The 26157-nt window shown below is 50.2% G+C and overlaps 9 protein-coding genes and 3 non-coding genes across 12 annotated transcripts; 5 read left to right on the top strand and 7 right to left on the bottom strand.

Annotated features, from left to right (window-relative positions):
• Positions 1-188: 188 nt before the first annotated feature.
• On the top strand, positions 189-280 carry BO95DRAFT_t231. The gene has a single exon. It is a non-coding gene; the product is annotated as a tRNA-Leu (tRNA).
• A 417-nt stretch (positions 281-697) lies between these two features.
• BO95DRAFT_216009 (DUF4419 domain-containing protein) lies at positions 698-2195 on the bottom strand. Its single transcript, XM_025581159.1, has one exon. It carries the CDS (start codon positions 2051-2053, stop codon positions 878-880), a length of 1176 nt encoding a protein of 391 aa, XP_025439632.1. The 5' UTR covers positions 2054-2195; the 3' UTR covers positions 698-877.
• A 697-nt stretch (positions 2196-2892) lies between these two features.
• Positions 2893-4055, bottom strand: BO95DRAFT_445422 (proline racemase family protein). Its single transcript, XM_025587148.1, has one exon. It carries the CDS (start codon positions 4038-4040, stop codon positions 2973-2975), a length of 1068 nt encoding a protein of 355 aa, XP_025439631.1. The 5' UTR covers positions 4041-4055; the 3' UTR covers positions 2893-2972.
• Positions 4056-4868: 813 nt separating this feature from the next.
• BO95DRAFT_216005 (pepsin-like aspartic protease) lies at positions 4869-7032 on the bottom strand. The gene is made up of 4 exons (XM_025581158.1): positions 6845-7032; positions 6430-6785; positions 6080-6377; positions 4869-6001 (listed from the first exon to the last, which is right to left on the bottom strand). Exons 2-4 carry the CDS (start codon positions 6598-6600, stop codon positions 5049-5051), a joined length of 1422 nt encoding a protein of 473 aa, XP_025439630.1. The 5' UTR covers positions 6601-6785; positions 6845-7032; the 3' UTR covers positions 4869-5048.
• Positions 7033-9824: 2792 nt separating this feature from the next.
• BO95DRAFT_466299 (uncharacterized protein) lies at positions 9825-10371 on the top strand (the record flags this gene model as incomplete). The annotated part of the gene is made up of 3 exons (XM_025589205.1): positions 9825-9980; positions 10059-10105; positions 10179-10371. 3 exons carry the CDS (start codon positions 9825-9827, stop codon positions 10369-10371), a joined length of 396 nt encoding a protein of 131 aa, XP_025439629.1.
• Positions 10372-11128: 757 nt separating this feature from the next.
• BO95DRAFT_t228 lies at positions 11129-11233 on the bottom strand. Its single transcript has one exon. It is a non-coding gene; the product is annotated as a tRNA-Leu (tRNA).
• A 1681-nt stretch (positions 11234-12914) lies between these two features.
• On the top strand, positions 12915-13388 carry BO95DRAFT_369358 (3CxxC-type zinc finger protein; the record flags this gene model as incomplete). The annotated part of the gene is made up of 1 exon (XM_025582865.1): positions 12915-13388. The coding sequence occupies one exon, from the start codon at positions 12915-12917 to the stop codon at positions 13386-13388; it is 474 nt and encodes a 157-aa protein (XP_025439628.1).
• A 388-nt stretch (positions 13389-13776) lies between these two features.
• On the bottom strand, positions 13777-14517 carry BO95DRAFT_466297 (uncharacterized protein; the record flags this gene model as incomplete). The annotated part of the gene is made up of 1 exon (XM_025589204.1): positions 13777-14517. The coding sequence occupies one exon, from the start codon at positions 14515-14517 to the stop codon at positions 13777-13779; it is 741 nt and encodes a 246-aa protein (XP_025439627.1).
• Positions 14518-18399: 3882 nt separating this feature from the next.
• Positions 18400-20723, bottom strand: BO95DRAFT_502709 (uncharacterized protein; the record flags this gene model as incomplete). Its single annotated transcript, XM_025591059.1, has 6 exons — positions 18400-18515; positions 18566-18991; positions 19017-19467; positions 19542-19564; positions 19613-20549; positions 20619-20723. The coding sequence occupies 6 exons, from the start codon at positions 20721-20723 to the stop codon at positions 18400-18402; spliced, it is 2058 nt and encodes a 685-aa protein (XP_025439626.1).
• A 725-nt stretch (positions 20724-21448) lies between these two features.
• BO95DRAFT_t232 lies at positions 21449-21520 on the top strand. Its single transcript has one exon. It is a non-coding gene; the product is annotated as a tRNA-Arg (tRNA).
• A 1886-nt stretch (positions 21521-23406) lies between these two features.
• BO95DRAFT_434345 (uncharacterized protein) lies at positions 23407-24044 on the top strand (the record flags this gene model as incomplete). Its single annotated transcript, XM_025585138.1, has 3 exons — positions 23407-23511; positions 23532-23749; positions 23861-24044. 3 exons carry the CDS (start codon positions 23407-23409, stop codon positions 24042-24044), a joined length of 507 nt encoding a protein of 168 aa, XP_025439625.1.
• A 683-nt stretch (positions 24045-24727) lies between these two features.
• On the bottom strand, positions 24728-25566 carry BO95DRAFT_434344 (uncharacterized protein; the record flags this gene model as incomplete). Its single annotated transcript, XM_025585137.1, has 2 exons — positions 24728-25437; positions 25467-25566. 2 exons carry the CDS (start codon positions 25564-25566, stop codon positions 24728-24730), a joined length of 810 nt encoding a protein of 269 aa, XP_025439624.1.
• Positions 25567-26157: the final 591 nt, after the last annotated feature.

Here is a 26157-nt window from a genome sequence, read left to right as displayed (position 1 = left end):
AGAGGTTACACAAACTTGATCCCTCCTTGAAAGCTCGAGGGTTTAAGGGGGAAAAGAAAAGGCAGAGAGAGAGAGCTTTCCGAAGCACAGTACCACGGTATACACATGGTCAGTTCTGCGAAAAGAACGTACGAGCTCAGGCAATCCTTATTGATAACTAGATTAAGCGATTCAAGTTCAATTTGAGTGGCAAGATGGCCGAGTGGTTTAAGGCGTCAGATTTAAGAAATTGACCTCTGATCTTCGAAAGAAGGCGCGGGTTCGAACCCCGTTCTTGCCAACACCCTAACATCATTTTTATTTTTGGCACACCAGTCCACCACCTAGGCAATCAACTCACCAGCCATCCTTTTTGCCTCAGTTTGTCCTACACTTGTCACCCACCTTCAAGCACATAGAGATGAATCGTAGCCTACATAGGTCGAAGGCCGTCGCCAAGGCAAGCCGGACCCTGTTGACAAGACGTTTCTTGATTGGGGCACTGGCTCGTTCGGCCGTCTGGTGATATGGAATAGTAAAGGTAGTTGAGCCAGAGGAATGCTGTTCAGACGATAGGTCACATTGTGTTCATATGACTAGCCTACTTAAAAGCACTTTACCGTCTCTCGACGCTTTGAAGTTTGAGTCCTTGGCCATGCTAAACACTTACCAGCGATTCCCGCATTGGCAGGCCCATATACATAAGGGAGATCCCAGTGGACACAGTAACGAATTTAATTTGACAATTTAACAAACATTGCTATCGCTAGGAGGTTCTGTCATGAGAGAATAAGAAAAGAAATGAGTTGTAGGAAACCCAAGACAGGCAAATGGGCCCGTGACATAGAAGGGATAGAGTATTGTGAAGGTAGCAAAATCAAGGTCTTGGAAAGGTAAACTAGCTAGGTTGAAAATCGCACAATTTGTCTTGAGAATCCTTCCCCACCTCAGACTTATCTTTCTTGTGATACATCACCCAGCCCGCAACGGGTTGTAGAGAGTCCAAGCCCATAGTCTCGTCACCAAAGGGCTCCTCCAGTAGCCGACCACTCGATTTGGCATCAATCCCGATCATCCCCGCCACCATCATCGTCTCATAGTCCACCCCATTATCATTGACATGCAGCGGCACCGAGGAGAAACCCGGGGGGGTAGCCGACGTGTTGATGTATGGATACCGTACGCCGTCCAGCTCACACTTGATCGTCCCCTCATGCAAGCCCGTGTCGGGGATCAACTGGCCCTGCGCATTCCAGAAGCAAAACGCCGTGATCCAACCCGACAGAAAGTCCTCCCCACTTCCCGGAATGAGCCGATGCACGCACCGACCCCAGAACTCCCGCGCCGCGGGGCCCGTGGGATCGTCAAAGCAGGCCACGAACCGGGTCAGCACCGGACGGAGCAGCGCCGCGAACCGCGCCGGCTCATCCCCCAACGCGGGCAGCCGGTCCAGCTTCCCCACCAGCATCTCCCAGTCCCGCCGCTCGCCGAGCATGGTCACGGTGGGGATGCCGCAGAGCAGGAAGGCCGAGAAGCTGAAGTACTTCTGCATGCTCCCCATCAGCAGAATCGCTGCCACGACGCGGTCGTTCTCGGTGGTGGTGCTGAACTCGGGCATGACCCAGGCGCGCAGGTCCGGGTCCACCACGTTATTCTGGATCGCAGTCGACAGGGCGAGCGCAATCGCGCCGAAGTCGACCGTCTCCAGGGTCCCATTAGCGTACACCCTGAGCTCCTTGCGGCCATCGTGGGCGACGAAGTGTGCGCGGAGCTTCTCGGCGTTCGCGTTGATGTAGAAGGAGACTTGGCTGAGGATCGCGAACCAGATGTCTTCGGGACGGACGGTGAAGTCGTGGTGGTGGCAGTAGGCGAAGAAGAGGGCATCGACGAAGCCGTTGCTTGCACCGGTGACGTGGTTGCTCTCTAAAGGGTGGGAGAAACTACTTCGGATGATGCGCTGGCTGTTGTTGTGTTCTTCGTAGCAGGACTGCTCAAAGAGGATGTCGTCGCTCGTCACGCGCTCTCTGTGCCATTGTCGGGTGCTGTGGTCTGCGGTGCGGATTGTGACGGGCATCTTGGAGCTTAGCTGATAGTTCGACTGTGTAGGAAGTATGATCTGATGTGCTGGATGTAGGTTTGGATGTGTGTTGAGGAAGAAATGGATCAAGAGAGATGCTGAGGGGTATAGATAAACACCGCAGTGCTGTGGCTGATTTCGTTTGTGTTCAGCCAGCCAGCCACTGAGTGACCCCTAGTGTCTGACTGGCCATGGGAGCTCACCGCCTCAGCTGCCGCGTGTACAGTGGCTCAGTGGAACTGCGCTCCACTAGCAGGCTGTGGATAAGGTGGTTCCATCGGTTAGGTAGATCTTTCCCAGATTGCCTGGAATTCACCACATGAGGCAATCCCCGTATTGCCATTGAACTCAAGCATATCATCTCTCTTGTTGTTTGTTGTACTGCTTCTCTTCCTCTCTTTTTCCCGCCCTCTTCCTATTCCATTCTTCTTTTGCACATTCATTTTCAAGTTGGGTGTTTTAGGACGAAGGTGATCACAAGGTATACAACCACTGGGCCCAAGCCACGGATATATTCGATCAGGACATGTTCGCTGCTTGTCTATTCTTTCTTCATCCTGTAAGCGGCCGACTTTATCGAATTGGAGTAGAAAGTATTAGAATTCGTCCTTAGTCCTTGTGTAACCTACTTACCTCACCTGTTGCACCAAGTCTTGGTGCCCGGTTGCTGGATCTGTGATCTCTCAAATCATGTGATGAGTTTGTTCTCAATGGTACCAATATAGAACAGTAGTAAAAAGTGCAAGTGTGATTTGGGGTTCAAAGCTCGGTTTATGCAAGATTTCAAGATCTCAAGCTGAAGGACTAGCATTGATATTCACACGGTATACTCCGTACCCCGCATTGCATTGCGGGGTAATCCTCACTCCGGATAGACTAACCCTCAATATCCGATCCCACCATTCACTATCAGTCCTCAAGATATTCCAGCATCATCCGCTACATGCCACTGGTCTCCGACTCTGAAGCCCACCGGAAACGGGTCGGTAGGATCCAACCCCACCTGGCGAAACCCGGTGATCCACGCACTGCCCTTGACGACCGGAAGCACCGCCTCGTACTGGCCCACCCGCGTGGTCCCCTCAATCCAGCACTCAAAGCTACTGCCGATAATGCTGCGGTGCTGAAACTTCTCCCCAGCTTGCAGCTGACCCCGCGCATGCATCACCGCCATGCGCGCTGAGCTCCCCGTTCCACAGGGACACCGATCAAATCGACCCGGCGACACCACGACCGTATTCACAGCCGTCAAATCACCCGTTGAAGCAGACCCAGTCAAGGGCTCAGTGAACTCCAGAATACTGACCCCTCGAATCTGCGGGTTGTCCGGGTGCACGGGCACGAAGTCACTCTGCTGCACAGCCTGCTTGATGCGCTCCCCAACCTCAATCAACTTCGGCCCATTGCGATTCTCAATCTTCAACCCCCCGGCAATCTTCGTCGCATCGACAATGGCATAGGTCATCCCACCCCAGGCAATATCCACAGACACCGTCCCCAGCCCCGGGACTTGGACGGGGAGATCCAGCGCAAAGACAAAGGAAGGCACGTTATGGAACGCGACGGCGGTGCATTTCCCATTCGCGCAGTCGGCGGTGACCGCCACGGGGCCAGCCGCGGTATCCAGCAGAAGCTCTGTGACGGGCTCGTGCATCGCCACCATGCCCGTGTCCAGCAGCACGGTGGTGGTGCAGATGATGTTGCCGCCGGACATGGGCGGGTACTCCTCGCTCTCCATGATGAGGAACCCCGCGTCGGCCTCGGGGTTGCACGGTGGCAGGACGAGGTTCATGCACATGGCCGGCCGGCCGCGGGGCTCGTTCAGCAGCAGCTGGCGGATGTGGTCCTCGCGGTCGCGGAAATGCGCCAGCTTCTCGTACATGCTGCTGCAGCCGGGCGGGTCCAGCACGCCGCCCACGATCACGTCGCCGACCTCCCCGGCGCAGTGGCAGTCCACGATGCTGATGGTGCGTTTGAAATGCATGGCTGTGAAGATAGATTGTGCTTGGATGTTGCCATGGTCTGTTCAGCGCGACAATGGGCGATTTATAGGATGGTGGCCGTTATCGCGGGCGGCGGCTGCACTAACCTGCTTTTTCGGACCTGCAGTGCGGGGGAGGGCTAGGCTTATCTACAGATAGCGTACACTAACTAAAGGTACACTGTGGTACATTCTTCTCCAAAGGCTCTAGTGGCCTCGGGTTTCTCCTTTGCCTTCGTGGAGCTGTCCGCGGGCGAAGTGCAAACCTGTGGATTGGTTGATATGTGTAGGTATTTCCTCGCCGCTCATCTTGCCTTTCAATCCGACCGTGAGGGATGCTTCTGACTTCTGGAAGCCTGTTGCTGATAAGGGACACACTTCCATCAGAACCAAAGGTATTCAACCATGCAGTAAATATAAAGACTCGCAGATTGTTTTCTGAGACGGATGTTTGGTTGCCCTCGGCCTCCTTAAAGCTTCACTAGCCACCCCCACGGTACAGGAATGGAGGAAAGATGGCAACATTCGTAATAATGGTGTACTATACCTCAAGCTCATTTGACTATGCACTTCTCGAGAAAGAGCAAATAGAAACCACCTGGCCTCGGTTACAGTCGCCATAAGGTTGGTTGAAAGGGGTGCATAGGACGGGAAAGTTCATGGTGCCTTCACCCGCGAACCGCGGCTCGGAGATCGTCCGCACAGGGGCCAGATGGAAACAGCCGGACCTAAGTCTTAATAGCCTGTTCGTAGAAGCGATCAAATGAACGCGCATTAGACGTCGGTTTCCTAGCCTGTCGAACGCAGTATGCTACATGCGTATTATGGCATACATTGCAGCTTGGACAATAGACGAGGAAAACCAAGACATCGAACAGATCTGCGGTGGTAGGCCTTTGCGATCATATTTGGAGTCGGTTTTGCATATATACAAGTTGATACGGCTCATCATCATTAATACATATGAACAATATATACAACAGTGCTTCCATTTTAACGGAAACCGAGCATCTACAATGCCAAGAGCAGGGCCACGAAGGACACACCCACCACGAGAGACGCGAAGTCAGTGCGCAATGCAGGGGCCCAGTTCTCCTTCTTATCGTCGGTGTCACTGTCACCGTCACTCCCACTGCCCTTGCCACTGCTCCCACTGCCGCTACCGCTCTTCCCCGTCGCGGTCGCGGTCGCGGCGCTCGCAGTCTGCGTGTTCGACGTCCCCGTCACCTGGGGCACGGCAGTGGCTCCCGTCCCGATCTCCAGGACATGGTCAGGCCCCGGGTTGGTGTTGGTCTTGGCGAGGTGAATCTCGTTGTTAGCGAGGTCGTAGACGACGTAGGCGCTGCGCAGGAAGGTATCGCCCAGCAGATAGATGCCGCCGCTGGCGGTCTCGCTTTCCGGGGCGATGCCGAAGGCACAGTACCCGAAGCTGGCTTCCAGGAGCATGTCGCTCAGGGGGATGGAGAGGTTGAAGCCGGAGAAGGCGAAGACGATCTCGTAGTCGCTCTTCTTGGCGGTGTCGCACTTCAGGACGGCCAAGCCCTGGCTCTCGTAGTACTCGCCGCCCACGGCGTCGATGATGTCCAGGGCGGTGCCCGTGGGGAGGTAGGTCAGCGAGGTGCCGCTGTCCAGAACGCTGACGGCGGGGAAGGCGGTGTTGTTGACGCTGATCGATTTTCCGGCTTTGGTGACGTGCACGCCGCTCAGGTTGACGGCCAGCTCCGAGTACTCGCCTTGTTCGGCCTGGATGGGCAAGGTGTGCAGACTGCCGACGTACTTGGCCGTGTTGATCCCGCCGAACAGGATCGTGCCCTCGCCCGCGTCGATGTCGTCCAGCCACAGGCTGTACGCCGCGGATTTGATGTAGCCCTGGTTCACCAAGGCCTCCGGCAGATTCGCGTACCCCTCGTCGTTGCGGAGGTCGGCGTACTCGTTGCTGGCGTATCCGATGCCACATACGCCCTCTGTGGGTTTCGTGGTCAGTTGAGGGGGGAAACAATGAAGAGGAAGAGGAGTCGGTCAGTCGCAGAGGGGCTACTCACGTTGGGTACTGCTCTCTTCAGCCAGACCGAACTGGAAGTCGGTTAGGGTTACATTCCCGAAGGCGACGGTGTCGGTCACGTAGTCTCCGATGGCCCCGCTTCCGTCCACATACATGATGGCGAACTCATCGTTGACGACCTTGAATGTGGAGGAGGAGGATGAATCGAAGACGCCATATGGGTTGTCGGAACTCGAGTTCCCTGCGTTGACCCAGAGGTCGCTGCTGCCGGTGTCCAGAATCACTTCCACCGCCTGTGAGGGGGTGCCGAGGTTCAAAGTGATCGCATAGTACGTTTCCTGGAGCGATTGTTAGAAAATCAACATTCCACCAGCCAGCATGGGAGCTTACTTCGTTGTCGATATCTGTCTCCGGCGCTGATCGTTTGTGGCGAGCATGGCTCAGGCCCTGTCGCCGATGGATATCATACTGAACTGTAGCGGGCTGGGCGCGCTCGTGCAGAGTGAGAGCACCAGTTGATTGCGCTAGACAGGCCAACGAAAGGAGAAGAGTCTTCCTCATGATCGACTGCTGGGTTGACTGGCAGGGTAGGTGATGGTGTCGATCGAGCTGGAGGGTGTAGAGGCACAATACAGAGGATGCAGGGGGGTTTTGAAGGGTGCGCCTGCGCCTGGTTGATCGCTTAGACTTCCACCAACGGTCCCGGAACTGGCACGCTTGAGTCTTGGAGTCCCCACTAAGTATACCTAGTACCAAAACTAAGCCACAAGAGTGATAAGAGGCCTTGGCTATGGGGCTATGTAACCTTGCACTTGAACCCTTCGACCCTTTCTCGACGATTTGACTTTGCAGAGTGGGACGATAAGGCGGAGGCTCTCGCTTGGCAGCCCACCAGAAGTTAGTGTTTAGACTTGAGAAACGCTGCAGACTCTAAGCCCTTTATGGAGGCCGCAAGCAGCGGCTAACATTAGCGAAGCCTAGTTAGCACAGTTGTTACCAGTTATTACCTGTTATTACCTAGTTTAGTCTACTTAGTAAGTGGTTATGCGAGATGAGGTCAAGCATTTAGCGCCCTTTTGACTCATTGCTGCCTGCCAAGTGGGGATCCACTGGATGTCTTCCCCCTTTTTCTCTACCCATGCAGTGCCCAGACAGTCCAAGAGTGGATGTGTTAAACGAGGCTGGACAACACAGCCGTGACGCGAGACAACAGGACGTCACAGTCGAAAAGTCAACCGGGCCGGCTGCTGCCTTCTGTGGTGTGGAGACCTTTTCCCTGCGCCCGCCACCCAGGGCCCCCGGCAGATAACTATGATCAACGTCGGGATCGAGAGAAACAAGAAAAAAACATCACGGCTGTGGCTTTTTCCTTTTCCCTGGTCGCCACCTTCTCGGAGTCCCGGAAAGCTAGCATCGATAGTCCGGAGCTTCTATACCCGAATCGGGTAGAAAACTCTGACGGCATAGTGGGGTGTAAGCATCGATGGGCCAATGGCATCGGGCTCAATCCGGCCGATACAGTGGATTAATTAAGGGGAGATTGCAAGATTGGCCTGGGCATGTGATTTTATCCCCGAAATCCTTCCCTAAGTGGGAAAGGAACGGGGGTCGTGGTTGATCGGTTTCGATGCAGGGACCTTCACGATCGACGCACATTGTGACAGCCAAGCAAGTCTGTCGGCGATATCCGCGGAGGCACTTCGGACCCCGATCCCCTTTTGCCTTAGGACGAACTGGAGTTCTTGGTGTTCACCCAAGCGGTGACTGTTGCGCGGCCAACATGGAAAGACAAAGATGTAATTACTGTCAAATCTGGTAACTCTGCTGGGCCGATAATCTCCCACCGTTTGACGTGCATGCCGGTGATTTTGTCAGCATATGTTACTGCATGCAGCCGGTGATATTCGTGAAAACGGTTTCCATAAGCTCTTCTTAAAGGGTCATATAAGACATTACCTACCAAGATCCCGGAGATGGCCAAGCCCCAGTGTATCCTCACTGGTTCCAAGAACTGGCGCCTTGAATATTCGTATCAGAGCTCAACCCCGTACTTTGCTTGGGATATCTTCATCAAACGGGCTCTAGCCGATCGAAGTGACGACAAAGATGTTGGGAGCAAAACCGGGAAAAGATAAAGTCACTATCGGCTTGGTATTGGAGTCTTTATCCGGTGTGATCCTTGAGTCCTTTCCTCACCACGACGATATCAGAGACTGATGGAGTTTGCTCGAGAAGTAATGCAGTAGCTCTAACCAGATTTAGTCGTAATAACAAGAGATTACCGCTCAGGCGCTATGGGTAGGAGCCACCAAGAGGGTGACAAACCCCAAGCGAGAGTTGTTCTGCCACAGAAGAGAGATGCACGATCAGATGCACGATGATACTGGAGTTTATTTCCGCTTTGGGAATGCGCTTTGGCTTCACATATGACGGATTAGGAAGGGCTTGTCAGCATCATGGATGCCTGAGAAAACTGACCACATGATTCGATGCGATTCACCAAGCGAGTTCACACGCAAATCACTCTGTTCCAAGCAGCAAGACCAAGGTTCTTTATTGCTCATCCCTGGACATCATCAGTATCCAAATCGCCTACATGGATGCCAGAAGTGACGATTTATCTTGAACACCATCGTCATCACTTATGAGTTATCAATATCTGGCCTCTGCTGGAAGCAAGCATCAACTCAATTCCTTCTAATAACGTACAATATATCGTAAAACTCAAGTTCTTTGTAGTGCCTTCCAAATACGTGAGATTCTTCTCCAGTGAATCCTTTTAGTCGTACAAAGGTCCCTACATCAACTTGCCATCTACCTTTCTCCTCTCACCTCTTACTTGAAATTCTTCTTCCTCTCGCCTCACTTGAAAATTCTTCCATCCCTCATCTAACCACTTCCAGCTTTCTTCTCTCCCTCTCACTTCAAACACATTTCCATCCTCATCCATCTACTTGCATCTTCCTTTACCCTCACCTCTCACTTCATAGACATCTTCCTCCGCATCCAGAAGGTTTGCTCGCAGCAAGAAGTACCATCAAGGTCAGCAAACATGTATAGTCCACAGGGACCATTTTGCAACAACTGCGCTGCGGAAGGCCATACAATCTTTCTTTGTCCGGAACTTCCTTGTCGATTTTGCCACGAAAAAGGACATATCATTCGAGATTGTTCACAGTGCCCTGTCTGCCCAAGTTGCGGACTGAGAGGACATGCCCCAAAATGTCCACAACGCAGAGGAAATCAATATTTGCGCGACCAAGATCCTCCTGGCCGGTCATCAAGGCCGCAAGGAACATTACCGAAGAAGAAAGACCAGAGCTTCGTCATATTCCATACAAGGATTCGATTTCGGCCATAGGGATAATAGATGAATGCGTCGATATCTTGACAAACCCTCTTCACCAGGCAATAATACAGTTCGAGAACAAGATAGTGACTACAGAGATGTAAGAGAAGGCTACCCTTGCGCAATATAAGTTTGTACTGACAAAAGGCAGGCTGCATACAGTCCGTGAAAAATAGGCTTTGACAGAGGAATGGGGCCGTGACAATGGCTACCTAAGCTTTGTCACAGATGACCGTAACGCAGATTATTGGCGCCCCTATGTAGGCCATCGGAGAATCCGAAGAATCGGGTCCTGCAGCACCTCGTGGCCATCATCAAGGGAGATGATAGTACCTTGCACTTTCATATAGTGGCAAAAGGGGACGGACACCGGGCAATCAATTTCATTAAGCTATGGACTCTGGTTTGGCCGGACCATACTAGCTGTCATATTCCGATGGTCTTTGCGAACATTTTGGAGATGTTCTTGTGCAGATGCTTCCAGTCTCTGGCGCCAGGAATTCTGGAAGAGTACTTCGGTAAGGCCAAATACCCAGCAACTAGCTTGAACGTCGTCCCACCTCTGCTGCAAGAGATCTCACTTGCCCCTAGTGTAAGACACAGATACTCACTGCAACTTGAGGGCTCACCAGAACCAGAAATCAGGGCATGGCTGACCTAACGGTCAAAGCGACGAACAACAAGCCATATATCCGACATGGCCAACAAATTCTTTGGGTGCCATATTCAGGATAAACAGCTTGGTTGATTGGCTAGACGGTGCCACGATCGATCTGAAAGTCCGATGCAGACGACACATTTACATCAACCCAGAGAATAAGAAGGTTGACGACGATTTGAAAATCTTCCTAGACGGTGGTTATATCCTGGATGACGGTTCATGTTCCAACATCTTTCCACCTACTACAGTAAAACGTTCAAGAGCGTCGTCTAGCGACGGGTCTGAGCCCGAGCAGCCCCGTGGTAAGAAATACTCAGAATAAGCTGGCTGCTATGCTTCCCCCTAGCGAAGAAGATCACTGTGTCTAAGTTTCAATACTACTTATATTCTCTATTACTGCTAGTGTAAAGAGTTGCCGCTAGTTTGTGAACACAATGTTCCGCTCAAAGTGCCTTGACTGTATGACTTGCGAATTCTTGATTAGGGATATAAGCATCTTTGTAGCACCTTTGTAAGCATTTCTCCGAGCACATTTCCAAGTACAATTCCAAACAAGCAGGGCAGTAATGCCTAAAGCAAGTCGATTTATTCTGCCGGCAGAATTTGAAGCAATATGCTGAAGAGGGTAAGGATTGTGCATAGAGAATGGCGGCTGGTATCCGCAGTGAACTATTACTCGATTAGGCCTAAGCATAGGAAATCTAGTATTGAGACCAGCAGTCTTATCTATATGACCGGCGATTATATTATAGTTACTTGTATCTTAACTAGTATACTCTTTACACCAGGATTATTAGATTATTTGGGCCGAAGGTATTGTTATTAGAATTATATTAGAAAGTCTCTTCTTAATTCTTTTTGTAAAGATTTTTATAGTCTATGGAGTTTACAGAGAAGAAAAGCCCGGGTCCGGAGAAAAGCCGGAAAGACCCTACCGCCTTCTCGAAGAGGCTTAACGCCGGCTGCATTGGAATTACTGCCGGTGTCAATCAGCATTCAATTGAACTGTCTTGGTGCAAAGCAGGCGGGGATGGTATACCGCCGGCAGAAAAAGAGAAGGCGGTGAGCCCTAAAAACAATGGTAAGACAGGGGTTCGAACCCTGGAGACTCTCGTCATTGGGGAACTTCAAGGTGATAAACATCACTCTTAAATCCAACGCCTTAACCACTCGGCCACCTTACCATCTTGATTGATCCTGATCTTATCTGATAACCTCATCTTATCTAGATCAAAATGCCATTTTTAGTCTATTGTTATAGCCCATTGTTCACTTATACCTGAACACTCTGGTCAGCCTGCTAATAGCTGTATCCCACTTGCTCATCAAACCTGATTATATTTGTCTGGATGGTTATTGGACCCACCTGACCTGCTATTTTAAGTCTTATCAATCTTGAATAGGCCCTATTATTCTCTGAATATCTTATCCTTTCAGATAATCTCACTTTATTCTAGTACCATTGTATTTCTTGATATGTTTTCAACATCATAAACATAACACTATTCATTTTTTAGTTGAAGTTCCCTATTTAGGAGATATCTATCTGATTAATGGTTGTGGTTTAACCATACATGCAGCCTAAATCTCCTATTGTTCCTGGACAATCAGGTAGCCCCAGTGATGCATTTCATATACAAGGGCCTGACTTGCGGGTTCCTCCCTTGGCCAGGTTGTTGCAACGCGTCTTTAGCAGGCCCAGCAGGGCCTGTACTTGCACTTGTCTAAGCATCTTGTTAAGCATCTTTTTAAGCACCCTTTTAAGCATATTTCTAAGCACTATCCTAAGTATTCTCCTTAACACTATTGCCATACAAACATAGGTGTATTGATTTAGACCTACAGTTTCAATCTGCAGCTGGGGAGTCTTGCATTATCTCCAGCCCCCCTCCGCAAGCCGACGAAGCGCATGTCATATACAGCGGTTAAGTATAGAAGTTAAGCTTAAACCAACTTAGCAGCTACATCTGACTTGAACTAATGTAAGTTTACTTGAACAAACTCAACCATCAATCAGAGGACAAATTTGTAGTATATTTGATGAGAGCATTGCACCGCTTGGCCAGAAGAGTTGTCAAGACGTCAATCTAGCCGATGGTTCTCTCCAAGGGATTTCAAATCCTGTCAATGATATATAATTATCTCTTATTCTGGGCAATAAGAAGGTACAAAAGAGCTGTTGGTACAGCAAATTAGCGGTCAGAATCCTTGCTTATGCCTCGTAGGGTTGCAAAGCTAGCGCTTTGCAAGAACCTGAACTCGCCCCCGAATTTGGGACCCATCCGCGTGTAAGCCGCGGATTCGTATCTATTTTTCCCTTTGCCTTGATTTGGTCTGCCTTGAAATCACTGGTGGATCCTCCATTTATCCGATCGGGAAGCCGATCAAGGTTACGCGAGAAGAAGTCAGCGGTGCCAACCGCAGGTGACTGGCATCTGTAATTTCAGAACAATTACCATCCAGGTTGCCAGAACTAAGAGCAAAGATAGGTGACATCCCGATGGATATTTACAGCAAACCAACCTCATGAAACCGCAGATATTGTCGTCGGTGGTCAGGGTCTGCCAGGCCTCGAGACCAGGCCCAGGAGACACCGAGCGAGGCGACCGCCATATTGATTGCTAGGCAATGGTAAACCCAGGCATGTCATGATCTGGTACAACCAAGGGAGGCTAAAGAGAGGCTCAATCTTTGTAGGTCTGGAACTTACGCCATCGTGATGGCGACCCAGACCCAGCCGGCGTCATATGAGGGGCACCTTAACACTCGACAGGAGCAACTATGACAATACCCGACATGGCATGCATTGCTTGTCAATTCTGCTCTCGCGCTCTATTACCATCAAAGACATGAAACCCATTCATCATGCCAGCCAGAAAGCACAAATCGACACAGCGATGGTCAATGTATCCGTCCCTCCACTCCGAAATGGCGGCCCTCTTGGAGGAATCCGACCTAGATCTTCGCTTCCACTCGAAGGGCGATGACTTCGCGCCCCACACTTATGACACCAATATCATGGGCAGATTCAGTTGTCTCAACGATGAATGCGGTTCGACTGGGTGGTCCAACAAGAAGATCGCCATCACCATTCGGATGTATACTGGTGACAAATACAATGCACGAGTATACCACCAGCGCTGCCAGGAATGCAAGCGGCTCAGCCAGCCGATTCTGGATGACTCGTACGCGGGGCGGGTCGCGTATCGCTTGAAGAAATGGAGTGGAGTCAAGATGGAGGCCCCGGTGTATGGTGGTGAGAGTAAGGGTCCCCACATCAGGTCACTGTGTGAGGGCTGCAAAGCCGGACACTGCTCTGAGGAAAAGTGGTATTGTTGAAAGAGGGAAGGGTTTTTGGGTTTGAATGTTCATTGGGTTTCTGTTACATGCTCACTTGTGTCTATTCCTATTTCAGTCAAGAGAAATTGGTATCTCTGTTGTGTACATGTCAGAGATATAGGTAGCATTGAGCTTGAGATCTACTGTATTGCTAGTTCTTCACACTTATCTCTCAGGAGACATTAGACACTATTGAGCTCTCATGCCTCCAGTGGCCGACAGGGGCGACAGGATGGTTGGAACTCGGCATCCAGTAAGCATACACTGTCGCGCGTCCAACCGCTTACAGTGGTATCTCACTCAGGTGAATAGTATCGCGACCTGCATAAGAACAAACCGATGATATTTGGAAGAATCCTCAATTGGCTTTGTCTAAAAGACAACTCAATCACGATTCGGGCCAAAACTCCGCCCGAACCTGCATGACCACCGGCTTCAGTTCATCCTCATCGTCTATCGTCATGATGGCGCTATACAACATCTCGTAAGCGGAATGCATCAGGGTGGCATCGAAGCCCTCCTCCGTGAATTCTTCCACGAGGAGGGGCTCGATACACTCCGCCCCGAACTGCCGGATGAGCATCCGCCCCCAGGCCATAGTCAGATACCGCGCGAGCATCGACTGGAGGTAATGGACGGGGGCGAGCATGCGCACGGGGTACCGCTCGTGCCGGAAGGCTCCCGGAAGCCGTTCATCCGTGGCCAGGATCAGATCGCGCTGCGCCAGGTGGTCGAAGATGGCACGGTAGCCGATCTCGCGATTGCCGGGGAGCGCCCAGTGCATGGGGTACAAGCGCACGTCGAAGTGGGTCCGCTCCCCATTGATGTTGGCAGTGTCGATGTGGAAGACCTTCTCGCGGTGCGACTCCGCGGGGATCCGATAGTAGCTGCAGCGAGCATTGTCCGTCACGGGCACAAAGTCCGCGGTGAGTAGGTTGTTGACTGCCCGGGTCATGTCAGCTTCTTGCACAACGAAGTCAATGTTGTTGCAGGAGAACTTCGCACCGTAGACAACAAATGCCAGTTGACCCCAGAGAATATGATGAATGCTGGCGCGGTCGAGCACGGAGGATACGTGGCCGGCGATGGCCTCGGCCACTGGGCGGTCGGGGTCAATTGCATTCGACATCTTATGGTGGATTTGCGTGTGGTGATAGTTTCTAGCTGGTTAGACAAAATTCTCAGGCTCAAATGGTGAGTGAGTGTGAAGATAGTCATGCAATTCGGCATTGAAGGTCTTTTATACCTATTGAGAAACAGGAAACGCACGGAGTGCTCCTGTCATTAGCGGCCATCGTCAAGGAGCCCACCTCTTCAAGAGTAATAAAAATTGGATACTTGAAACATAGAAAACTGTGGTTTTGCTCGTAGCACAGGAGTCTTCCTCTAGTTCTTTGTTAGGGTTCTCGTGAGTCTCAATCTACGCAGGAAAATCTCAACAGAGACTGGCATGCCATTATTGTATGGTTCCATGAGCTAACAATCAGACCAGAGCAAACTTCTAGTGTAGAAACAAAATATTGCAACTTGTGTTTGGCAATTTGAGCCCAGGTCGAATAATCGAGAGAGAGAGAAAGACATGATGTATGGCGGTGATTCATGTATCCGTTTATGGTGTGGTACCTGACGCGACGACATCCTGCCTTATGCAAAATGCCTCCCTTGCTTAGCTTCTGTTCTCTCGCTTGAAGATATATGGAAAAGTTTGGGTCAGACACATACTGGTTGTCCTTAATTGCGTTCGACATCAAAGCCCATCGTTGTAGCGGTAGGTATCAGTACCCATGTAGGACTGCGGTAAAAGCTATCCGAGAAAGATGTCAGACTCTGGACGGGGGCATTCTGGAGAGAAAATATACAGTACCTGATAGGGAGTGTGCAATCAATTGGACTAGCCATTCTGATACCTCGCTCATGCGGTGTCGGTGCTTTGGCCCCAATCTCTCAGGAACTTATTGGTGTTGCCTTTGGCCAGGGACAAGGGCGTGGATCCGGTGTTGGCAGGAAGATGGGGGTCGGCATTCGCAGCGAGTAGCATCTCAATGATTCTCAAGTTAGGAGTGCTTTTGTTGAGTATCGCCAGGAAGAGAGGTGACCGTCCAAGTGCACATTGAGAGTTAACGTCAACACCCTCGGCAGCAAGTAGCAGCTCCACAATCACCCTGCGATCGGCCTTCACGGCTTTTGACAGTGGCGTCTCCTGCGAATTATCCTTACTATTAGGGTCAGCGCCGGCGGCAAGTAGCAACTGAACCACTTTGATGTGGCCACGCTGTGCAGCTACCGCGAGGGGTGCCGTGCCATCAGCTAAACTTCGACATTCAACATCCACAGCTCCTGTTTTGAGCAAAACATCGACCACTTCGTGGTGTCCATTACAGGACGCTTCCCACAGTGGTGAGTGTCCCGTTGCATGTTCCTTCGGGTCCGGGTCTGCGCCAGCGGCCAGGAGCCGATCGACTACCCCCTTGTGCCCTTCCTCCGCCGCAGCATACAACGGTGTGATGCCGAAAATATCCTGGGGACTGGGTTCCACCCCATCCTTCGCAAGTAGCAAATCTACCAGCGATTCTGCGCCAAAGAACGCCAGATGGTAGAGAGGTGTCTGTCCTTCGTCATCAGGGCAATTAGCGTCTACTCCAGGTGTAGCGAGCAGCATCTTGAACACCGCTTCCTGCTGCCAAGCGGCTGCTCTTCGGAGTGCTGTGCTACCATGGGGACACGTTGCGTTGATGTCAACGCGTTGTGTTTCGAGTAGCAACTTGACTATGTCCTCATAGCCAAATTCGGCCGCCCATACCAGCGCTGGTGTTGAGTATCGAGGATCCTTCACGTTCAGATTCAAGTTGTCGATCGTGATCAGCCGCCTGACTATATCGCATCTGCCATTCTCTGTAGCGTTCACGAATGCCCTTTCCGCGATCGGAAGCGTATTGCTGTCTGGCAGGGATGTAGACCGTACGTCGAGTGATTTCTGCGCAGTGGATTCCAGTCCGTTATCTGACGCCCAGATCAACGCCGAACCTTCACGGTATTTCCAGTCAAACCGGTAGAGATGCGGATCTATCTGCCGGTGGAAATGTTTGGATGTCTGAGCAAGAGCGTTGATGTCTCTGGCTGCGTCCATCTGGTCTGCGATGGACAGGACTATCTCAGGGGGGAGCTTGGTCAACATCTTCGATGATTTGCGATGGTTTGCGATGGATCTGATGTGTGTTCTTGTTTTGACAAGGATAAGAATGCTTGAAACAAGATGAAGAAGCCTCAAGGAAGTGTGATATGTTCTGGTAATGATTCAGGCAGAAGAGAACTCATGAAGGATATTTGTACCTGGATACAAAGAGATAATTCCGGGATAACCATTATCCAGCGCCGGCAGGCGACGATGATATACAGAAATTACAAGTCCAGCCGTAGTGAATATTCTAACTGCAGTGAATGTATTGAAAATACTTAACAGTCATATCTGGACACAATCACGTGATGCAATGATGTTCTGTGAAGGACAAACAAGACACCCTCATCTTCTTCGGTGAACAACATTCCTTACAAGGAATAGTGATGGAACTGATATCCTAGGTGCCTGCTAAGTAGATATGCTGGGTTACACTTTGACATTGACTTGCATCTATGCTCCAAGAACGCCGAAGAAAACCTTGAACGTTGCATTAGGGTGAGAAGAACAAGCTGATATTACAGAATCTCTAATACCCTACTACAACAGGACATCACTCGTCGCCTCTGTCGGCGCCCGACATATCGCCCGAGTCTCCCTCCATCACCATTGCAAGCCTTTCAGTCTACTCCAACCATTCGCTCCAGAACTTCCACCGCAGAACCCAAAACTCATGCGCCCGATCGCCTGTCCACAGGGGTCCATTGTGCGGCAGCTCGGACCCCTACTGTTGGCACCATCGATAGATGATCGATCCACATTCTACAAGCCCAATAGTTGTCACTGGTACCATACAGTTGATGACAGCGTTTCTGATCTCCTTGTTATCTCCATCCAACGACTCCATTATCCCGAACATGGTCCAGAGTGGCCCGGCACAATACCGCAACGCTAGGGAATATGCCAGCCAGGCATTGACATTGCGAAGCCGCTGGTCCAAAAGATCCCTCACTCGCGTTAGAACCTCCATCTCTAGGATGCTTTCGTCAACCTTGAGGCTTTTCTCCAGCTGAGCACAAAGGCTGGAAAGGAGGCAACTGGACCGAGGGTGTGCTGGTAGTTTACTCCTTTACTCAATTGCCAGCTGCACCAAACCATACGATGACGCACAGGTCGAGCTGGGAATCCGCCAGAAGTTTTAAGATGAGGTCCAACCATACTTGAAAGCTAAATGCGATGGTTTTAGTTGGCCACAAAGAAGAGACCTTTGTGAAGATGCTTGTGGGTCAGAAACAATTGTCTTCTTTGTACTCCAAACAAAGCCCAAGGTAACGACAGAGAAGACCACAAGAGCTTTTTAACATGTCTGACCATCACATCCTCGAGTTGCCGGCCCCCCTGCAGGACGTAAACGAGTATGGTTGGTCCGACTTCGAAGACTTGCTTCTGAGCCATATGCTCAATCCCGCACCAAAAGCCCCCAACTGATGATCCAGTTCGGCTTCATCCGAAGCGGTTCCTGGATACGCATCTACCGAGAATTCACCCCAGAGGAGAAGCGTCGATACGAAGACGACGGACTTCAGCGATATGAAAGATATAATTTTGAGACCGATGAGGCCCGAGTCACGTTTCACCTGGAGGGAGATCGAAAGCACATTGACGACTACGTACACAAGGTGGTGATGCCTTGGTGGAGGACGTCGGAGGTGACGATCAGGCCGGTGGGTACCGGCATGGTATGGCACTGGACGAAATAAAGTGTGGGTGTTGATCTTAAGTGTGGGTTTGTCTGAGTACGTGGAGGGGGGATGGTTCTGGTCACATTTAGACTCAGAATCGTTCTCGCTAAGCGGATATAGAAATGCTTGACTTCGAATAAATTTTTGTACTGTTCTATGATTTGATGGCGCGGACGCGCGTGTATTGACTGTAGAAACTTGCCTGGAACGAATTAGGGGAGATAATGAAAGATACCATAATAGTCCTAACGTGTGCAGTATAGCTGACCACTAAATAAGGAATAAATATTGCAAAAATAGCAATCGACATCCTTGCTCACATCTACGTCTCAGACAAGATGTGAAATAGTCTTGCAGCAGACCATGCCTTTCAAGAGACGCAATCATGCCGATATAACCCTCTGGCCGTAGGATGATCAATGCGCCCTGATGAACATTTACTTCAAAAAGCTCATATGCACCCTGCACAGCCAAGCCGTCATACAGCCTCATTTCCGAGTGGCGTTTAAGCGACGTTGGAAGATCACTCCAATTCCGTGGACACCGATTGGGCGGGTATATAACGAATTGTTCAACCACATCGTTGGGAAATTGAGGAAGCAGCGCCTCACCAATCCAGTGTAGGGCTCGCGCAGATACGCCATCAGAGCTCAGAAAGTCTGATGAAGCTAGACACAGGACCCGAAAGCGGCCATTGGAAAACATCTCTGAGACCGTCTTAGCAGGGCGAATGCCCATTTTCATGACTAGGATGGGTGCCAAGGTACATACCATCGTGTATATCACAATATTCTCCATCCGCGTACCTTTTTAGTCGGACATTCGGTAGTCTAGTCCCGGGCGCGAGGGCCAGTAGACTAGGCCTCGACAAGGAGGTCGTCAGCCCTGTTTTTCTCGTGAGGATGCTTTCTGCGTATTGAATGCTGCATCCGCTGGAGAACCCGTTCACCCTGCGACGACAGCCCATGATGTCATTTACTCTAGCAGTTGATCTATCTTCGCACAAGGACATATCCTTCGCAGCGGCAAACTTGGCTGCGTACTCCCTATCAAATTCAATCAACTGCTGAGCGACGGGGAACCTCTCAAAATGATAAGTCTTTAGTATCGCATTGCTCTGGAATGAGTCAAGGGGGACTGAAGTCAGTCCCATGATGGAATAGGCAAGTTTCCATCCCAGGTTGTAGGCATCCATCATGGAAACATTCATTCCTTGGCCGGCCTGTAGATCATAGGATTAAACGGCAGGTTAGCTATGACGGTTCAGAGTCGAATGCTCGGTCTAACAGAACGTACCATTGGGCTGTGGGTATGACAAGCTGCATATGGTCAGTACCTAATCAGGCACAGGGAAGAAAGCTACATACCGTCTCCCACGAGAAAGATCCTCCCGATATCATCGGCGTCTGACACAATATACTGCTTTAGGATGCGCTGTCTAGTCTGATAGCAAGACCACCATTCGATCTCCCCTTTTAAGTCCAGGTAAAAGGGGCCGAAAACACGACGGGCCTGTTCAAGGATGGCGTTCGAGTTTGTGCGACCTCGCAATGACAGTTCGCATTCACTTGTATAATCGAATCCGCACGACTCGCAAGGCATGCGCACATACAGACGAGTCAAATACTCCCCACTTGCATTCCGCTCCCTCGGAATCACAAACACCGTATCGTGCCTGGATCGGATCAAGCTGCGTCTCCGGATATCCGGGAAATCCGTGTTCACCACAAGGTCCAATGCGCCCCAGACCTCGTCCGGACCATTACCTTCCAGCTCCAGACCCGCGGCTCGCCGCACTGCGGAATGCGCACCGTCCGCTCTCACCAGATACCTAGTCCGAATGGTCCTTACGACGCCGTCGCAATCCACCTTGGCTACCACCGGAAACTCAGAATCACCGGCGGGGTCGATATGCACGTCCACGAGCCTGCTTCGACGCTGTATGCCGGTCGCAGAGTACTGAAGCAGCCCTGCCTCAAGGATCTGCTCCACTCTACCCTGGTGAATGGTAACTACGTGGGGGTAGCGCGATGATGGCGTCGTCGTCCGCGCGAGAGACGACCGCTGGATGATGCCGTCTACCGCAGAAGGTTCCCAGATTGCAAATTCCGATAGATGGCGGCCATCGTCAAGCATTGGACCCGCCAGGCCAAGTGACCGAAGTACCTCCAGCGTCCGGGGCTGGAGCCCGTCCGCATGACCATTCTGCACGCGGGCTGCTTTCGCGTCGATGCACAGCACGGACTCGGCTGTGAGGCCATACCGCGCAAGTAAGAAAGTCAGCATTAGGCCCGCTGGTCCGGCCTGGATGAATGGTCAGTTGGAATATCTGATGCATGTTAGGAAGAAAGATAGGGCTGGTCGGCGGCTTACCCCAACAACAATCCCTTCGAATCGATCGTCCCGGATGATTGCCTTCGGTTTGGGGGAGATTCGAGGCAGTGGAAGTCCTGCGAATGGGAATAATCCGGCATTCATGGCTATTCCGTGGGAAGGAGTCTAGCGACGGTTTTGAACGAAGTACTGGCTGGTCGTGGATTTGACAAAAAGAATGATTCGGAGGATCGACCTTGGCCCGTCTCGTGAGGTGTAATTAGAGCACCATGCCACCATTTCCCACGCTTGAACATTTTTCCTAATTTACTCTGATCGCACTCTTCGATTTTCGATGCTGACAATAAGGGTGAGTATTGGGTTTATTGAGGAAGCGCGACCCGAGCGCCCGGAGCGGGCTCTTTGTTATCTCTTTGAAGAAAGAGAAAAGGCCAGATCATCTTCTGTCGCGCCTGGCAGCCACTAAAGCTTGATGAATATGATCAGAATATCGAGAGAGCAAACCTGTGCGGATAAAGCTCGAATTTTTGGGTTTTGGGTGTTCGATCTGAAATGCACCTTGCCCTTGACAAGGTTTGGCAACTATTGGGAATGCACGTAGGGTCTTGGGTGCAGCAATAGGATATATAGTCTCGAGAAGAGGACCCCTACAAAGAAGCAACGCGAGTCAATTCAGACTTTGCCACTTGGCAGACTGACCTAGGTTCAGTGTATAGCAATTGACATCTCCACATATTCTTTTGTATTACGTTTTCATATGCATCTTCTGCGAGCATTCAAACGATGTAGGAGCAAAGGCAGCAACTCCTTCATGGATGAATCATTTCTTTGAATCATATCGAGCATAAATTTGCAGTTTTTCAACAGCTGGCCTGCTGGCCCAATGGTAAGGCGCTTGACTACGAATCAAGAGATTGCAGGTTCGAGCCCTGCGTAGGTCAATTCTTTTTTGCATCTGTTCCGCTTGGTCTTAGACTGTTTGGTCCCGAGAGTCATTAAAATCTGCAGCAAGCTCTGTTGTGTTGTTAAGGCAATGCGCTCAATAGTACTATTTTGATTGTCTTCCTACCTCTGTGATTTCACCTTTTACTCCAGAGGGGAATAAATGCTACAGTTATGGGAAATGCCCTTGTCACATAAAAGAATGAGCTGACTCGTTTGCTGACCTTCACCCAGGTTCTCACTGATCCCAATCCCACCACTTCTGTACTGAATATCCATCGATCGACTCGATAAATAGGTTTCCACAAAGCTCAGGAGGAAAGCCATCAACCTCTTCCACCTTTCAAAACACACCAAAGAGTTCCTCAACCTGTTTGACGTCTTCCGAAAGGTTGGCGTTATATTCCCTCATGATCTGTATGATCTACGTAGTATTTATCGCGAAACTCATTCTGGCAAAATCACCAGGCACTTGCTCGATGCTCGCAAACCTCAACACCCACACTCCCACACCATCCACCGGCCAGCCGTAGACCATTGAATTCTCTTCTTCAATCTGCGCCACCATCCACTCCCGCCTACTCGGCCACAATGTTGTACTAGCTTATCGCAGGAGATCACAGAACCTATCTTCTTCATCAGTGCTGGGTGAGCGCTGTAATGGATGAGAGTGTGGCAGTAATAGGGATATCATACCAAGAAGACTGGATTTTCTGATGAGAATACCGTCAGTGAAGGGTTAGCCATAGACCGTGCATCCCCGGGTATCGAAGACGGTCCGTTCGGTCTTTGGTAGAGCAGGGCCTGTGAAGACGCCTGTGGGGATGCCTGCGATATACTGGTCGTGTGGGTCACTTATTGCTGGTTGTTGCCGAGAGAAAGGGAGACGTGATGGTGCTGAGTATGCTGCTTGACCGCATGTTTAAACAAACAGGCAAAGGTCCGTGTCGGGTATGATGTGATTTGACTCCGGAAGCTTATGAGCGCGCTCTCAGGGCCAGAAAGATGACTGTTTGAATTTGTAGGGACTGGGATGCCTGTCGCTAACTAAAAAACTGTTACAAGCACTGTTTACACGTTAGTGATAAGCGAGAATCGGCTCACCCTGTCTGTTGGATGGGGGGCACCAACAAATCCCTTCTGTTGTATGTTTTTTTCTGGCCTTGTTGAAGATTCAGTATTCAAAGAAAGGTCATGGGAGCATCTTTGGGGTTGGTGTACTGGCGATGTCATGAATAGGTAGTCATTGCTATATGACGTGATCGTGATTGCGTGGAACCAGTCTTGGCCAGAACAGTTCGTCGTAGCCATCTCAGATGCGGTGATGTATCAGGTGGTCTGAGGATGTTGCTCGAGAGCGTCTTGGTTCATTGCTAACAGTTATCCCTTCCTATAGATTCAGTCAGAATTTCGTGAAGCTGATTTCTGGGGAACAATAGAACCGAAAGCAACGAGCGCTGTTGCGGAAACCAACGCCCACGTTTATGAGCTGCCCCAATTTAAATGCCACATAGTCTTTGCACAGTCTATCTTCAATTGGGGCAATGTAGTAGGAAGTAGAAATTGCCCGGGATTACGGGTGACTTTCAAACAACAGCCGCTGGGATCGATGTACGCTGACCACACACCCGGCTGTTGCTCCCCTATGCTAGAATTGGAGGTGGTAACGATGAGAGAGATCACTGCTTTTCTGACGACTGAAGCGTCTGGATGGCGGTATTGATACATAAGGGCTGCACCGCACCTGTCAAATGATGCATTCATGTGGTAACCACGGAAGTTATATTGACACGACTGCATCCCACAAACGAGAGAAACATGCCAACAATTCCCCTTATTCTCAAACACGGCTTTCGGAACTATCTTGGTACCTTTCAAAGACACGATGGTCCTTCATTTTTTGGCAACAGTCGCCAAATTACTTGTTTCTGAAGCGGTAGAACGACCTCTGCTGATGGTCGAGGACAGGTTCACAGGTTCGAGCGGAAGGGTAAATGGAAACATGCACAGCGACTCCGCCGCAAACACTATGAGTGGAACCGCGACCCTCGAGATAACGAGATGACAGAGGATCTTATTAGGACGGATCATCGGATACATTTTCATGTGTTATCACACGCCGCATTGCAAGCCGAGCCAAACCCTAGTAATGCTTCTTCCGCCGAAGCTATGTCTCCGAAGCCCGCCACAGAAGAACGGTGTGCAGACGAGCATGAAAAGCAGGTCTGGTATGAGAGCGGCAGAAAGTCTTTCTTCTCTCTCAGATCCACCAAGAGCCCTTGAAACAAGCCTACCGACTAAACAGTGGGCAACCAGGCTGGCACCTCTCTGAATGACAGCGAAATCATTGTGCCGCCATGGGAGGATCTTGCGGTCGTGATTGCGGCTGCTGTGAGAGACCTCGATGCCTCGACTTTGCAGCCCCGTATTATGGGCATTGCCTCTCCCCTTGTGTATGCTGCACAAAAGCACGAGGCTTCAAGATTACAGTCGATGATCCGGACGAGGATCCAATGTTGCTAGAATTCGCCATGTCAGACAGAAGTTGAAACAAACGCGATTACCGATATCACCTCTCATATCTGGGGCCTTGGAAGATAGCGTCTAGAATTGGGCCAAGGGCTCTCTAGCTAGCGGTGCGAGTGAATTGTTATTGCTTAGCTTTCGGTGCTTTGTGTACTGGATCTAGAGAAGATGGCGACGCAAAATAGATCTATTGCTTGTTCTTTTATGACGCAATGAATGTTGCTTCCAGGATCATCTTTGCCGATTTCGAGGGGGTTGCGATAGCTGAACTATTCTTCTGTTCCCATTTGTCAGGGAAGTATTAGTCCTCTGTCAATTTATTCAATCGAGCTGCGAACATCGGCTACGATTGCATCGACCTGTTCCCATAGCCATCACCTTTCCTTTTGTGTCCCAGTTGACATGGCCGCCGACTACTTACTTCCATACTTAGTGGGCAATGCTAGTGAAGCCACGGCACAACAAGCTGCTATGGATTTGCTGAAGCCCTGGTATCTCACATCTGCATAATAACCCAAAGAAAGGTCGTTCTCAACAACCATAAAACCATCTCAATCACCATGTGCTAAGCCTTCACAACTTAATAGTCTCCTCAGATCCATCAGAACTACTGGCATTATCTTGACCAGCTGCATATTGTTCGTTTGCCTGCCTGATAAAGTCGTCCCTGAATTCTCTGGCTAGGTCTCGGCATTTCGATAGGCGGTTATACCCCGCTGATAAGTATTTGGGTCACCATGTAATGCCGATTGCCCAATCTGGGTCATCACATAATTGGTATCTGGATTATGATTGTCCGTAAATCTTGTAGGGCGAGTCACGTACAATCCTAGCAATCCATGAATGAAAGTAGCTGCGATAGTATAGACGTTGTTGTTGTAATAGTTCGGCTTATTGCTGCTTCTTTCATGCTCATATTGCTGCAGGGCATGCATGGCTCGTGCCCCCAGAGCAGCGTCATAACAGGCCTGGCGTTTAAGCACGGCGGAGCTTCCATCATGACCCTTTGCCTCGACAAAGAGATTCGGCGCTATTGGACGTCCGGTCTGGCGCGTTGGAATAAGCATGTTACTCAAGTCTTTCCGAATGCTATGCTTTAGCTGGCTCGGGCACGCGCTATGGTAAAGATCAGGCTTAGCCTGAACTAGAGTGCCGTCGGTCAAATGAGCAAGATTGTTGAATAGCTGTCCACCCCCAGTCGGGAAACTATCTTCCCACTTTCCCTCAAGTACAGGCATGATTGTTGCACTAACTAATTGTTGACTACCAGCCTCTTCGTTGAGTTTGGCGAATTCCCTATATTGCATATCTGAATCGAGTAAAGGACGAGCGGCGTGTAATCTTTGTTGAATTTCCCTGAGGTTCTTGGGTTCAGATGGCTCAGTACAATCTGGGTATTCGAAAATGGTGTTAAAACACCATGGTCAATTAGATGTTGCTCAAAGTGTGGGTCATAAGCAGTTGTAACGTTAGTCTTTAGCCTAGTATGTTCTGTGGTATGGCATTTTGAGTTGGACATGGTAGGATCCATAGAGTATTGATAGAAGTGGGCTGGTGCTGGATACTAGAAGTAAGGCTAGTTAGCATACATCTGCTTCGACTTGATATCAGAAAAAGAATGTTCGGGCAGGTAAACAACTAACATCTCTGATTCTGACAGATCTGGTCCTCCACAGCGGGAAAATCTTTTGACTTCTCTTAGTAGAATAGTGGAACAGTTGCGCAAGAAATCAGGAGCAAAGGTATAGGATATAGAAGAGGAGCGCTGGTATAAGTATAGGGATTTATTTCGTTGATTGACTTCTCTTAACGCGCTTTTGGTTAATCAGAGCTTAGAGAGTTTATCCCAAAATAATGGAGGAGGATGAAAAGACTGATGCTTGTAGGATGGCATGGAGGGGATCTATGTAGATAGAGCAGCTAAAGAAGAGGTTGTAACTGGTAGGAAAGAAGAATACTGTCGTAGAATAATTAACGAAGAGGTTGCGAGTAGTAAGAAAGAACAAGAGTCTGGAGGGCCTTTCAGAAGGTACCAAGACAAACAGATGATGGTGACACAAGCATGGTTGGTCCTATCCCAGTCTAGAACAAAGGGAGTCGCATCAACACA

The sequence above is a fragment of the Aspergillus brunneoviolaceus genome (genome assembly GCF_003184695.1).
Source record: "Aspergillus brunneoviolaceus CBS 621.78 unplaced genomic scaffold BO95scaffold_57, whole genome shotgun sequence".
Taxonomy (NCBI): Eukaryota; Fungi; Ascomycota; class Eurotiomycetes; order Eurotiales; family Aspergillaceae; genus Aspergillus; species Aspergillus brunneoviolaceus.
Note: the sequence above shows the minus strand (reverse complement) of the source record. Positions and strands in the feature narration are given on the sequence as shown.